General features: G+C 40.4%; 1 protein-coding gene across 1 annotated transcript in view; it reads left to right on the top strand.

Moving 5' to 3' along the window:
• nbas (NBAS subunit of NRZ tethering complex) overlaps positions 1-14,443 on the top strand; it is a 167,199-nt gene that overhangs the window by 137,428 nt on the left and 15,328 nt on the right. The window contains 3 exon segments of the mRNA XM_020938410.2: positions 8,103-8,242; positions 13,725-13,821; positions 13,823-13,873. Of these exon segments, the coding sequence (XP_020794069.2) occupies positions 8,103-8,242; positions 13,725-13,821; positions 13,823-13,873 (288 nt within the window).

Here is a 14,443-nt window from a genome sequence, read left to right as displayed (position 1 = left end):
CATACCGATGAAGTGAAAAAACATTCCAGTAGCTCATTCAGGAAAGGCCAAGGATTTGCAGTGCCATCAATAAAGCAATGTGTGGCTACTTTGAGGATTTGAATATAAAATAAAAAGTTATTTGATGTCTTTTTCTTGACTATGTAATTCCATGTGTGTTGCTTGTAGAAAGCATTAAACATATAGAAAAAAAGAGAATTAGAAGGTGTGTCTCTTCACCCCATATCACGCCAACATCTGTCATATACAATAAAGCCTAGAGGTAAAAAATCTGAACTGTAACTTGTGTGCGGTCAGGTAAAGCTTGAGTTTACCCAATATAATACTGTCAAATGTGATGTATTTGAATTACCAATCAACTGCACTATAGTCTTGTAGGGGTTGAAGATAGCAATTACATTACCTTTGAGTTGCATTTTCCATTTTATAAACATTTGCTTGAAATTTTAATTTGTTTTGACAAGTGTTAGAATCCTAAGACTCAAATTTGGCAGAAAAGGTGTTTATTCTCCCAACATCACAACAAAATTACGGCAATCTGCTATCTACGGCGTGATGTTTTTGTTATTAAAATATGTCTCAATTAAGGTTGAGTTCGGATCTGCATAACTGATGTATAAATAATTACAGGTTCAGAATTACTTTGGCAAAGCTCTGTGTTTTGTATTTGCTGAAAATATGGATTGTTTTTGAGAGTGAAAAATGAATCACCAGGACTAGCTTTGCCACATATGGAGTTAGCATGTGTGTTATTGTTATAGCGTGAAGGCCACCACTTCATATTGACCCCATGTTGTCCTACAAAGCAATAACACCTCATGTAATTTCATAAAACGCCAACAAACTGCACCAAAGGGAAAAACACCATTCGTATGCTTTAAGCCACATTTGAATGCCCCATATGTTTTACCTTGTAACATTACAAAGGCTAGGTGGTAACTGCTAGTTGTCATGTTTCATTTAGCCCAGGTGGAGTCCACTCTTCTTCCTTAATTTACCATTTTCTTCCACTTGCTTTTGAATCATTTCACTAAAAGATCCCAGATTTCAGCTGTGTTGCGTATAGTGTGTGGTGTGCAGAGCATGCAGAGAAAAACGTAATCGACTTTAAATCACCTGCACTGGTCCGTGTGTTTGTGTGTGTTTGTGTGTGTTTGTGTGTGTTTGTGTGTGTTTGTGTGTGTGGCTGCTCGGGGCTCAGTGGTAGTGCAGTTGTTTCATATCGTATCCTACTGTTTGTTGACCCCTCTGTGTTAGCAGCTGCATCTGGAACATATGAGTCCTCTGTGTTTGCCTGAGTCTCTTTGAACCTGCTGCTATGAGGTCTGTGCATGCAACATTATTTTCATTTTGTATTATTCTGTGTGGACTAGCTAGTAAGTGTAGTGTCTATTTCATGTATAATATATATTTACCTTTTTGAAGTTTTGCTTTAGTATTTAAAAGCACACTATGTGTCCACGTCTGAAAAGCCTCCACAGTGTTTTAAGTCTCGTCTTAAGACCCACTTTTATTCTCTGGCTTTTAACACTGCATGCATGGTGTGGTCCTCTGTTGTCTTTTATTGTTTTGTTTTATTGGCTCAGCCAGTAACAGAGTAACTGGCGAGGGCTATTGTTCTTCACGGTTTTTTTCTTTTTCTTTTTTCTCTCAGTAGGAAATCACTTTTTTCACCCCATGAACATGGACGAAAAGTTCCCAAACTGGGTATGGGATTGACTGGCCAGACGGAAAATGTGATAAAATTGCCATTGCAGCAATGGCCAAAGTGTCCTGGCTCAACAGTGCCGCCTAGAAGTGGACATCTATGGGTCGGCCATATTCGATCAAAAATGTGCCTCTACTTTGACTGTGTATTTGTAAAATGCACCTAGTCTCTGTTTTTTGGTCGAAATGAGTTCAGATTTGGCCTGTCACATCTAGACGTGTTCACTTTTTTAACACTCCTTACAGTTTGCCAATAGCACAAAATGTCAACATCACCGGATTTGTACCAAATTTGAGTATTAAATTCAGTGACTACAAGTAATGGACATTGGGCATCTTTCACGGTTGGCCAGCAGGGGCGCAAAGACCGTTTAACCATTGCTGTAGTACAGTGCATGTTTGAGTAACACATTTAAATTATATTTTTTGGTTAACAACATATTTTAAATCACCACTTCACTTAAATATGCAAGTGCCACTCAAAATATTTTTTGTGTTTCCAAAGGGTATATATTTGTACTTTTTAAAAATAATTGTTATGATTAAAATAGTGTTGAAATAGTCCCAGTCATTTTTATCAGAGCTTGAACCTCATTCCACTCAAATGTGTCATTCCTCTTCCTGTTCCTCTTGTGAAGTTTTTCCTGAGCAGCTTTGAGCTGACAGAGGCTGTTGTTGTCCGTGGTTGAATCCTAGCCCACCCCACACTCACTGTCTCTAATGGCACAGTGACACATCACACTACTGCGGCTCTCACATGTAATAATTGTATGAGCTTGTCACAAACCCCTGAGCGACAGGGCAAAGACTCAAAATACCATCTGTTTAGATCTGTTTCGATCCACAGACTGAATAGACCAAATGAGTCATATACACCACATCTAAACAAGCCAAAAACAGATCTGAACCAGGTCTTAAGGAGGAATTCAGTACATTATGATCATTATGAAAGGTCTAAAGTAAACTAAACTGTCTGGCAGTGGTTGCAGTGTTTGTTGTTCATCCCAAAGGCAAAACAATTCACCCACTTTGCTCATGCATGTTTAGAAGTAGCTAATAATCAGTGTAAAGTGAATGAACAATGTATCAATAATTGCTAGACTAATACATTGTTATGATTTTGCCTCCGCCATGTAGAATCTTGTTGCAGCTATTTGTGTGTACCGTCACCCCAGAAACACTGATCTAAACAGCCTAAACAGTTACTATTACCTCCCCTTTAACAAACTGCTTCTGTGGCCTTTGGTATGGGAATAGCTGAAGGTAATGAAGACTTGAAGTGTTTCAAGCAGGACGACTGGAACAGAAAGCTAATAGATTACACTAAAGAGCGGGAAGCCATTGCGGATAGGCTTATAAATAGTCTGGAGGGGGACTGATAGGTAGCCACTCTGAGGGTGTATATTCAGATGGGCTGAGTGACTGAGAACCCCACTGTCTGATCGAATTTGTCAGCGGCCCAGATGGATGTGGTGCTAGCGGCTGTTACTCTTACCTCCTCCCCTCCTTCTTAGCTCCTTTGTCCTAGCCCTTCCCCTCCTAGTTCCTTCTTCCTAGCTCCTCCCTCCTAGCTCTTTCTTCCCAGCTCTTTCGTCTTCTGTCCTAGTTCTTTCTTCCTTCATCCTATCTCCTTCCTCCTAGCTCCTCCCTCTTAACCCCTTCCTCCTAGTTCTTCCCTCTTTTTTCTCCTTTTTCCTAGCTCCTTCCTCCTAAGAGCTACCTTCTAGTTCCTCCCTCCTAGCTCCTTCTTCCTAACTCCTTCCTCCATTGTCCTAGCTCCTCCCTCCTAGTTCCCCTACACTGCCCTCATGGCCTTGTGCTCTCTGGGTTTTGTATAGAACCACAGAGGAAATGCTCATTTTAATAGGTACATAATTAATTGCCATCCCTCCTTGTTAAGGAAATAAAAGCCGTGCTGCCTCACAGTAATTGGCTCTGATTTAATCTGAGTTTTAATGGAGGTGAGGTGAGGAGCTTGGGTGTTGTTTGGTGCAGAAAAATTGGCAGGTTTGTGGTGTATGTAATGGAAATATGGTTTGTTTTCTGCACAACATTTGACATAGGGATTGCATAGCTTGGAGAATTTAGGCAAAAAATTATCTAAAAATATATATATTTGGCCAGCAAAAACATTCAACTTGAGGTATTTTAACACTGCACATTCTCTAACTTCCTCAGCAATGGTGAAATATGAACAAGTTTGCCCAAAATATTTCAGCTGGTATGAATCAGAAATGTTTTAACACATTTATTTGTGAAATTTCTGCATAGCTTTAAGCAAAGGTGTTTATTGGACTACCAGATTTAGACTTCACATCTAAAATTGCAAATCTTTGAAAATTAAGCCTGATCACTGTTATTTTCCTAATTATTTCAAATCAGCAGTTTGTCACATCAATTACAGTTGAGAAAGTGGGACATTTTCAACAGCAATCTCTTTCCTTTTAAACTTTTAACAAATCTCCCAAACCAAATGCAGTAAATCCATTGAATTCTAATGGGAAAAGCTATTGTGCGTTTTTAAACCATACATCTCTGTTTAGCCCTCTTCAATATCTTTAAGTGCGCATTTTCTCATTGCAGTCCCATTCGGGGTAAGCACTCCCACAATCACCCATTCCATATTTATTCCATACAACGCCAGTAAGAGTGCCTGAATATAGCCTCTAAGTGTTCAGTATTCAGCCTTCATATCAGTAAAAGCAATAACAATGATGAACCAGCTTTGGGTTGCAGTTTACATTCACTGATGGATTTGAGAGCTTTAGATTGTGGCGCGGCGCTTTTTATGAGTAGTTAAGATTCCATTTCTGTTTCTCCCATGACCTCCATTTTGCAGAAGGTCCTGAAATCCAGCTTCCCTCATTTATTGTACCATCCCTCCATCACCGGAAGACATTTCTAAACGTGGTGGAGTGGAGTGGCTGGATGTTTAACGTGCATATATTAAGGGTTCATCAAGGCAAATCGCAGCATGGATCTGTCATCAGGGATTCATACAATGTGAGTGGCGCTTAATGTTGGATAATGTCTACTGCAGCCCATTCACGAGACAAGATGCATTTTTCAGATTCATAATTTATTCTGAATGAACTTAGTGTAACCTAGAAGGCAGAGGGACGACAGACCCATCCAAATTGATTACTGAATGTGAGCCTCACTGTAAAGGCTGAAAATAGCATCTTTGTGTGTGTTTTTCCATACACTTATAATGGGTAATGGAGAGTGAAGTCATTTTGGCTTTTATTTGGTGTTGGGTTAAATTTGGGCAGAGAAAAAAATATATATGCTGGAGGGTTCACAATTTGATGGTCTCCAAAGATATGCTATTGCTTTGCCAGGAATGTTCCACAGTATTGCCTTAAGCATGTCTGTTTTACATTTAATCATCTTTCATAGAGGACTCATTGTTGAGTTGATTGTTGGAAAGCAATAACATCTCTATGGATACAAGTAGGCATTGCACCCTCCACCAGATAAGTTACATAGTGCCCTTTTAAATAAATAAACCAAAAATCTTTGGGAAAAAGAAATAAGAGTTTTATTCCACTCTCTGCTGAGCCCCACTGGTAGGTAACAGCTGGTATTTGTAGGGGATGAAGTGCTATTCTTTTGGGTGATTCTGTTGTCGTGATGATGAGGTGGGGAGTGTTAGATGCAGTAATACGGCTCCTTGTGTCTTCGCAGGTTGAGGCAGGTTCAGTGGTGCTGTAACCAAGGTGTTTGATGGGCCAGAGGAGATTTTAACCTGTCATGAGGTGGTGACAGCACTGCAAATCAGAAGTAGTCCCCCTGCTGATGTGGTGATGGCATATAGGGGAGAGGGGTCTGTAATCATACTCACTGTGCTCAGATTGGGATGAAGTGAAAGTAGATGATCTCGTCTTCAGATGGTGATGAGGGACAGAGGGGTGAGCTGCTATAGTGATGATGTGATACTTTTTGTGGGGATAGGTGACATGCTGTTAGCTCCAAGTGGTTAGGGGTCGGAGTCAGTTGAGTTGGTTGCAGTGTATTGGTTAAAGGAGACATACTCTGCTAATTCAACTTTTAACTGCGTTCATGTTATAGTGGTCTTGGCCGCGGGAAGCGGGTGTGCTGGGGGTGCTGCAGCATTCCCTAGTGGCAAGAGAGAGATTTTTTTTTTTTATGTATTCAAATATTTAGCATAATTTTATGAATTATATATGAATATTTTGGGAAGTGATTTTGACACATGTAGGCTATTATGTGTATTTAGATTTTAATTTAATTATTTTTAGGCCTAAACATGCAGGTTTACTGAAATTATGCTGTCAATGTCAGTTTTTCCGCTTACTAGCTAACTAGCTAGCTCGCTTCACAGCACTCCCTGTTAAAAATTACTTCCAGCGGCTCTGAGAGTTGTTGCTGAACACTGCTTTACTCAGACTTTTGATTGATCCATGTGTGTTTAAGTAATGTAGTGATGTACGGCATTTGAGACTTGAGGGGTCACAAAATATCTGTTCTCATCTACCCCCTTTCCCCGCTCCTTGTACTTAGTTGCAGTCTTTGAGTCATACACGATGTCCTCGCCTCTAGAGACATGGGGCCTATAAACCCTATAAAATTTGAACAGGAAGCCAATCATACCATTTCTATTATCAAGCCATCTGAGATTAATATTTGGTTTGCAATATAACTTATATGTTGTGTTTCAGTGCTAAGTGCTGGGAAAACAGCATAATATGTCTAATTTAATTAAATTAGGCTTTGCATCAGAAGCGTTTGTCTGTTAAGATATTTAAGATATTTAGTTGACAAAGTAGTCAGATGCCAAAAAAGTTTTGAAGTCAGTGTAGTAGGAGTCCCAGCAGCGGGAGAATTTAGTGCCAGTGATGATCTGTCTTGCCGTTATAATGTAAAAGACATTTATTTAAAGTGTTTTTGTTATGGCATACCCAAAGCTGCTGGCTCAGCAGCCACCAATACGATATCTCATTTCCCCTGATTCCCTAAAATGATTTAATTGGATCTTCATTGTAATAAATGTTGCTCCACTCAAATTAAGTAGATATTTGGTGGATTTCAACGTCCCACTGCAGCTAGGCTGATTTGGCTGCGTGTATGCCCTGTGCGTGTGTGTGTGCATGCGCATGTGTTTGTGCGTGTATGTGGGGCCTGTCTCTGCTGCAGCTGTACTCTGGCAGGTTAGAGAGCTTTCCCTTCAGAAATCAGCTGCTCTCTCAACTGTTAAATCACACTCCAACCAGTCTTTGAGGAGAAAATTAATTACTTTGCCTTCTCCGTCTCTCTGTCTGCATTATATGCCTCCCTTATTCTTCACCATTTTCTCTTTTAAACATTTCTGTTTATTACATTTGCCTCCAAACTACATTTTAGTGTTTTTTGACATCTTGTTCCTAGATTTAATGTGTAAAGTTCAGCCTTGTAAATGTGGATTGTTGGTCAGGAACATGTTGTCCACAGACCAAGCTGCAGTCAATAGATGTCAAGTATCTTTGTCACATCAGGGGCACAGCCACTTTGAGATCAATGTGATCATAGTGTCAGTCTTTTCTAGGCGAAATATGAACATGGAAAAGTGACATGATCCACTTCTAAACCAAAGAACGATTAAAGAGGGGAATTATAAAATAGATTACTGGTATTTGTAACTTTCTTACATGTTATCGATGATTATGTTTTAAAGGGGGAGTGACTTAACGTGGGGACAGGACGGGAAAAGGAGGGGTGATGTTTATATGTTAATTCATAGTTTTTGGCAAATATAGCACCAATTAAAGGTAGCATGGTGATCTAAATACTAGTATGTTATGTGTTTGCAGTTAGTACCCCATAGAAATAAAATACCCCCTTTAAACATGGATTTACCAATGTATATCTCCAATGAAAGCCAGTCTCTAGTTGGTGTAGATGTATGATGTATTTAAAATGAAGCACGTGTACCACTTTTTCATAAAAGCACTGCTCAAATAGTTTAGTCAAATAGACTATTTTGGGTCATGGGTGCTTTGTGCACCACACAGTTAGTTCCTAAGACACATTATAATAATTTAGTGTTCCAGATAATGAGTGAGTTGTCTAGTTTGGTGAAGAATTTTAAGTAAAAACTCTGAAAGCTATTATAGAGTCAAACAAGGGTTGTGCCATGATGTGGTACGCTCAGTTCTTACAGGGTGAGCTACTAAGACATTTCCATTTCCTTTTGTCAGTTTCACAGGTTTCAGGACACATGTTCTTAGCACTAGCAGTCCAAGCAACAATCAAAATGTATCGTTTTTAATACAAATTTATTCCTCAGTTTGTTTTAGACTTTTGGGAAACACTGATCGAAATCTAAATGTTGAAATAGATAAAGCTAATACACCAGACTGATACATGAATAGTTAACAAAGCTATTTTCTTTACAGTTCCAGATTGAAGATGTGGAGAATGAAGATAAAAGATACGCCTTGTTCCTGGAGCTGCTCGGATCGGCCCAAAAGTGGGAGGACTTCCAGGTGATCATTGTCCTGCTCCAAGCCTGGCCCCCCATGATCAAAGACGACGTGTAAGTCCATTCACTTTGCTCTTCCACGTCTGTTCCTTTGTTGTGCAGCAGAAGGGTCCACCATTTGTTCCTCTGGCTCTGTTTACTCTTCATTAACGCCTGCCTCAAAAAAGGGACCCAGGGGTAAAATCATAACTATCTTCCGTTCACAGCGGTGACTTCGTTAACAATAGGGATACATTTACATTTTAATGACAACTTTGGAGCTTTGTGCTTTCGTCTGGCAAAGGTTAGGATTGAACTATCTAATCACGGCGGGGCACATGTTGCACGGAGCCTTTGAAAAGTTGGAGAAAGGATTCTTCACAACAGGCAGGAGGCTGGGGGCTTCCGACAGCAGCTGGAGCATTGGGAGCTGCCAGGATTATCGATAAGTGCCTAATGGTGTGATTGCTCCTCCGCCGCTCCATTGTTCTCCATTAAAAGTGTGCATCACTCGGGGGAACTACGCGGCGCTGCTATCAGGAGTTAATCCTTCCAGCTCAATCAAAGCACACAGCATCAGGCAGCTTCGATCTGCAATTTAAAGTGTTTGTCTCAAGGAGGAGAGGGGAGATGGGCACAGGCACATATCTGCACACTGTGTAACTCAGCTTTGAGCATGGGCTCCATCTGTGTCAGGGACAGAGTCTTGGAAAAAGTTATGTACTACATTTCTTTATGATATAAGATTTGGTATGTACATTCAAATGCCGCAATTAAATTGTAAAGCTCCCTGAACTTTTATACAGTTCACTGGCATTAAATCTCCAGCGCAGCTGACAGTAAAAAAATAAGAATATAATGGCAAGTCCTTCAATACAAGTTGCTAAATGTACAAATAGTATCAGTATATAATATACAGTACTTGCTTGCCAATGCCCAGTCTCATTAGCTCTCATCCCATGTCCTAGTATCTCAGTCATGTGAAATAAGTCGTATATAAAGTTGTATAATTCAAAGCCTCCCTGTATGGCATTGCGTTTGTACCCTGCAGTACAGTGCTCCATTCAAAAGTGCCTCTGTCTGTGCACTTTTGAATGGAGCAACGGGAGAGCTGGGATTAGCTCCAGTTGGTTCAAGTTCACTGTGGGATCCTGCCACTGCTCCACTGACCGAGAGCACAGCTGCAGAGTCATCCTCTCCACGGGAACCACTTCCTTCAACTGACTTTAATGTCTTTTTACACCTGAAAAATGAAATAAAAGATTTAACTTTTTTTTTTCTTTTAGAGAATTAAGGTGCTACCTGAATGTGAATTTACACTGGCCACTCTAACTATTGTGAGATGCCATCAGTGCCTTAGCAGATGTCCACTCACTTCCAGACCTTCTTCACTTCACACTTTTTTTCTCAAATTTCCATGTTTATTCAAAGTTATTGCCTCTTGTTCAATTATTTTATGTTGCCTTTACATAACATTCTTGTCATCATCTCAGGAGACAGGAAGCAAACTTTATTGACATAAGCAGTTGTTGACTCAGCGTTAAATCATGGCTGGTTACTGTCTGTCAGGAGCTGATCAGTGTGAGACCACAAGAGGCAGTATTATGAAGCCGTTTTACTATCCTTTAGTGAAGCTACATAAGCCCTGTCATGATTCTGAGCACGGTGAGGCTGGCTGGGACCCCGGGACACTGTTGGCCCCCTCACAGTCGCTCATATAGAGGAGCACAACACAGAGAGGGGCACTGGTGACTGGCCCACAGAGCAACACAGGGCACACTGATGGAATGTTAAATGAAAAGTCTGTATTTCAAAGTTAGTTTTGGAGCAGCTATGGACAATACTGAAGTTACTAACGGTTTTATAGAAATGATTGTCATATTTTAGCAGTGCAACAAAAATGTTCCTAATGCATAGAACACATCTAAACACATTGTACTTGAGCAATTATTTTGATATTTTCAGCTAATGACATTTCTAAATTACAATAAATAAAACACTAACTGGAGAGCAAGACCAAATAATACACAATCTAGGTCACCAACAATTAAACTTTTTACCTTGTACAACCATAGAGTGGACTAAGGGAGTGTGTAGGTGTCACCCATAGCGTTTGATAGCAGTTATAGGGGTGAACTTGGAGCCAGTTCCATATTAGGAATAGGAATTGATTTATCGATAAAATAGCTGAATAAAAACACCATGATCATGTAGAGCTGGCTAATACAAACATTTTAAGACCAAAATGACAAGGCTCACAGCAGCAGTTACAGAGAGAGGAGTGATCATTTTTCTATGTATAGTCAATTGGCCAGAGTTGATGGAGTCGGAAGCACCCCCATGCTCACTTTCTGTTTGGAATGCAGCAACTAGTGAGTTAGCCATGTCTATTTATACAGTCTATGTGTACAACAAAAGTCACTTAAAGATGCACTATGCACCTTTTTCTGGTTGTGGATCCGTCATCTATTTGTCCTATATGTTATTGCTTTGTTTGGAGTATTCCACAGTATCTGTCATTGCTGGTGTTTATGGAAATGTGTGTTTTGTTCGTATTTACACTATTGGTAAGAATTTGAGGGAAAGTTTTAAAAATAAATGGAATTCTTCACCCGTAGCTTGACTTTATGGCACCACTTCCTTGTCTCCTTGGCGATGGATAAACAATTTATCTAAGTGAAGTAAGTGAAATGCCATACTTTTTAATAGTCCAATCAAAGAATTGTCCTCTATATGTCAGATGCACTAGAAAAATCGTGCACCTTTGTAAACATGGCAAGCTCCAATTCAGGCGTATTTAATTCAAGGGTAAGACAAATACAGATCCATACAGCACATCCCCCTCTACAGTTTCTATCATAGTAAGAACACAGCTGCTCTCTTGTTTCATCCCTTGTAGGTGAAGTGGTTTGGGATGGCTCATCCCGGGGTCCTGTTTTCTCCCCTCCATCTTCACCTCTTCTCCAAATCCTCCCCTTCGCCTTGGCCCACTCACCCACTCACTCGAAACCACACCGTACGCTCTTGCCATATATGTGAGCACCTCTTTAAGCCACACTTAAGTGGGCTAATCTTAGCTTTAAACATTGCATTCCTCTCAGGCAGGCTTTATCAGCATGTTGCCATCTGCTTATTATACTGGTGTGTGGGCTCCACAAAAGCAGTCACCTCAGATGGCATCTCCTCACTTCACCTCCTGTCTCGTCTCTCCCCATCGCTTTTGGTTTACCGCTGCTTAGATGGATTACACTAGGAAAACATGCTATTTTTAATGCAAATATTAGTTGTGTACTTCGTGTACTAGTTGTAGACAATGCTGTGTTTACATTAAACTATTGAGGAAAACATTTTAAAGGTGTACTGTGCAAGTTTTTTGGTGGAGGGTCCGCCACATATTATTGCTTTGCCTGGAATGTTGGTATGACATTAAACATATCCATCTAGCATTTTTCATACAAGTTTCAATTGCTCAAAAATACAATATTTCCTCATGTGAATAGCAGTGACTCTCCACAGATGTGAACTGTAATGCATTGTGGAACATTCTAAAAAAAAGCAATCACATTTTCATTGAGGAATTTCCATTGAGAAAACAGGTGGCAGACACTCTAGCTTCTCCTTATGGTGTCACCTTTGCCTCTCTGTGGAACATTGTAGGCAAAGCAAAAACCCTTCACAAGTTACACACCACATCTTAAAATTACTTAATAGGTGAGTCCATTTTCTTTTGAATAGAAACTGTAATTATTTATTTTTATTTCACCTTAGACTTCATGTTTTAGTGTTTCAAAATTTGATGTGATCACCTTCTTCTAATTGTCAACCCTGTCACAATTATAATCATTATCTAATTTAGAAAAAATGAATCACAAACTGGAAAGAAAGAGGTTACAAGGATACAATGAAGAGCGTGTCCCAGGTTGGAGACTTAATTTTTGGCTTGGTTCCTCTTCACTGCTAAAACAATAATCTAGTTTGCAATTATAGGCACACAATCATTGGCCCAGCCCCAAAACCGCCTCCGGAGAATAGGGATATGAGATAGACAGGCGATACTGCCATCCAAAGTGAATAATAATGAATGTTAATTAATAAAATAAATCTCTTCCATAGGATCGATCACTCAGCTAAGATATAATTAACAGATAATGAACTACCTCCTTCTTTTGACTGATGTATTAATAACTACAAGGGTACTTAGTGGAGCGCATATTTTAACCTTGGTTATGCTCCTAATTGAATCCAATAGACATCTTAGAAAAAAAATGCTCTTACTTATTGCCTTGCGTTGTTCCCATGGCTCAACCTGCCTCCTGATGTCCTGACAGCAGTGGGCTAAAATAACCCCATGACCTCCGCAGATGTAAGGATGATGTTTTTATTGCCTTTTCACAGTTGACATTTGCAATGCTATGGTAAAGGCTAATCAGTTTCTATTGGAGACATTACTGGAGCTGTACAGGAGCGCATGTAGATGTCTGTAAACAAACTGACACTTGCCATCGCTCCGAGCCATCCCCAGTGTTTGGTGGAAATCAACTCTGGAGGTGTGAGCTATTAACTGTGCGGCTCTTCTGGGCTCTGCTTTTCACAGTGTTATTGGAAGTGACGGCGCATCAACAGCTCTGTCAAACTGTTATTATATTAGCGTTAACATTTCTTTTTTATATGCAGGACTATGGTGTGATCAGGTCTTAGGTACTAACAAAATACTGTATGCATTAGGTTATAGAAGACTGAATGAAATGATGGTATATTGCATAAAGCTAAATCACTCAAAAATTCTCTTTTTCATGCTTCATTTTCTACATCAGATGCAAATCACAATGCATTCTAAATTCAGCTGGAGTTGTATAAACAAATTTAAATAGTCTAAATAGAATTCATATCAAATATGAAAATGTGTAACTTTTTCTGATGGATAGTCTGCTACCTGTTTATCTCCATGGAGATGTTAACATTAAGGTGCACTTTATCGTCTCCATAGGGAAATTAGTCCTTTATATTTGACCCATCCTTCAATCGGCAGGTTCCATCTCTAGATCTTGAGCTAGGCTTGGTCAGGACTACCTGCTGTAGGATTTTACTTGCATATTTTGGGTAGAGGGGGAAACCAGGGTACATTCAGGAAAACCACCCAGACAGAAGGAGAAAGATGCAAACTGCATAGGAAAATCCAAGAGTCGAACCCTACTCAGCCACTCAGCCACCAATATTGCTGCTTAGCCTGGAATATTCCGCAGTATGGCATTAAAGTTGGCAGCAGGAGAGGCCTAGTGAATGTACTTTTTGAAGTATTGAGTGTTATGTGGGAGATGTATTGTTGGTTGGTTCCGCACGAAGTCTGATAACAACAAATCAACAAGCAATCAGTCTGATTCCTGGATGTAAAACTATGGAAATGAAAAGGGGATAAAAACTTGCTCTGTCTGCCGTTTCATCACAATTCCTATATTTTATTTCTCTGTTTCTGTTTGTGCTGCTCAATAACTGCTGATGAAAGCTAAACTCGCTCCATCACAGCCTGACCATGCCTCTGCCTCCTCTCATTTCCCAGAGCGGCAACGGATCGTAACCCATGGGTGGTGCTGACCTCCGCCGTGCTGACACGCTGTCAGGGGTCAGAGGTCGCATTGGATCTCGGTCAGCAGGTTCGTCACCATGGTCCGGTCGCTATACAACACCAAGCACAAGCTCCCGGCTCAGGTAATTCACATTGTGTATTCATGAAACTGCATGTACACCCTTTAACATGCTATAGCTCTGTTGTCATGCTTGGAGTGAAAAATACCAGACCGTGGGCAGCTGTATAGAGCTCAGCATTTTAATATAGAAGAACACTATTAAGCATGTAACCCGGGGCAACATGCTAGCTCAACATACTATAGGCCTTATCCACAGCTTTGAAACCTGCCCCCCGATACTATCCATGCCCCACTGAGCACTGGTTCGCCTAATGACATTCTGTATGTGTCTAGCAGCAGCTGACTGTGATATTAGTTTAGCGCTAATGCTATTCAGCGTGAATGGGCTAGCGTCGACTCGGCTGTCTCTAATATTAGTGTGGCAGAGGAGGAAGAGGAGCAGCGGGGGGGTGGGGGGTGGGGGGTGGGAGGAAGCAGAGGAAGGCCTTTTACTCTGCTCAGAACAGCTTTAATTTGAATCTGCTGGAATGAAACCGGCGGAGCATGGGGGGAGTCAGATTGCATTGTGATATCCATATATTACAGGATGCCTCTGTGTGTTTGCTGCTTGTGTAGTAGACCTTTTAGACAT

This window comes from Boleophthalmus pectinirostris, unplaced genomic scaffold (assembly GCF_026225935.1).
Source record: "Boleophthalmus pectinirostris isolate CB_2022bp ecotype Guang Dong unplaced genomic scaffold, ASM2622593v1 HiC_scaffold_13, whole genome shotgun sequence".
NCBI classification, from domain to species: Eukaryota; Metazoa; Chordata; class Actinopteri; order Gobiiformes; family Gobiidae; genus Boleophthalmus; species Boleophthalmus pectinirostris.
The sequence above is the reverse complement of the archived record's forward strand: the minus strand, read 5'-3'. Positions and strand labels throughout refer to the sequence as shown.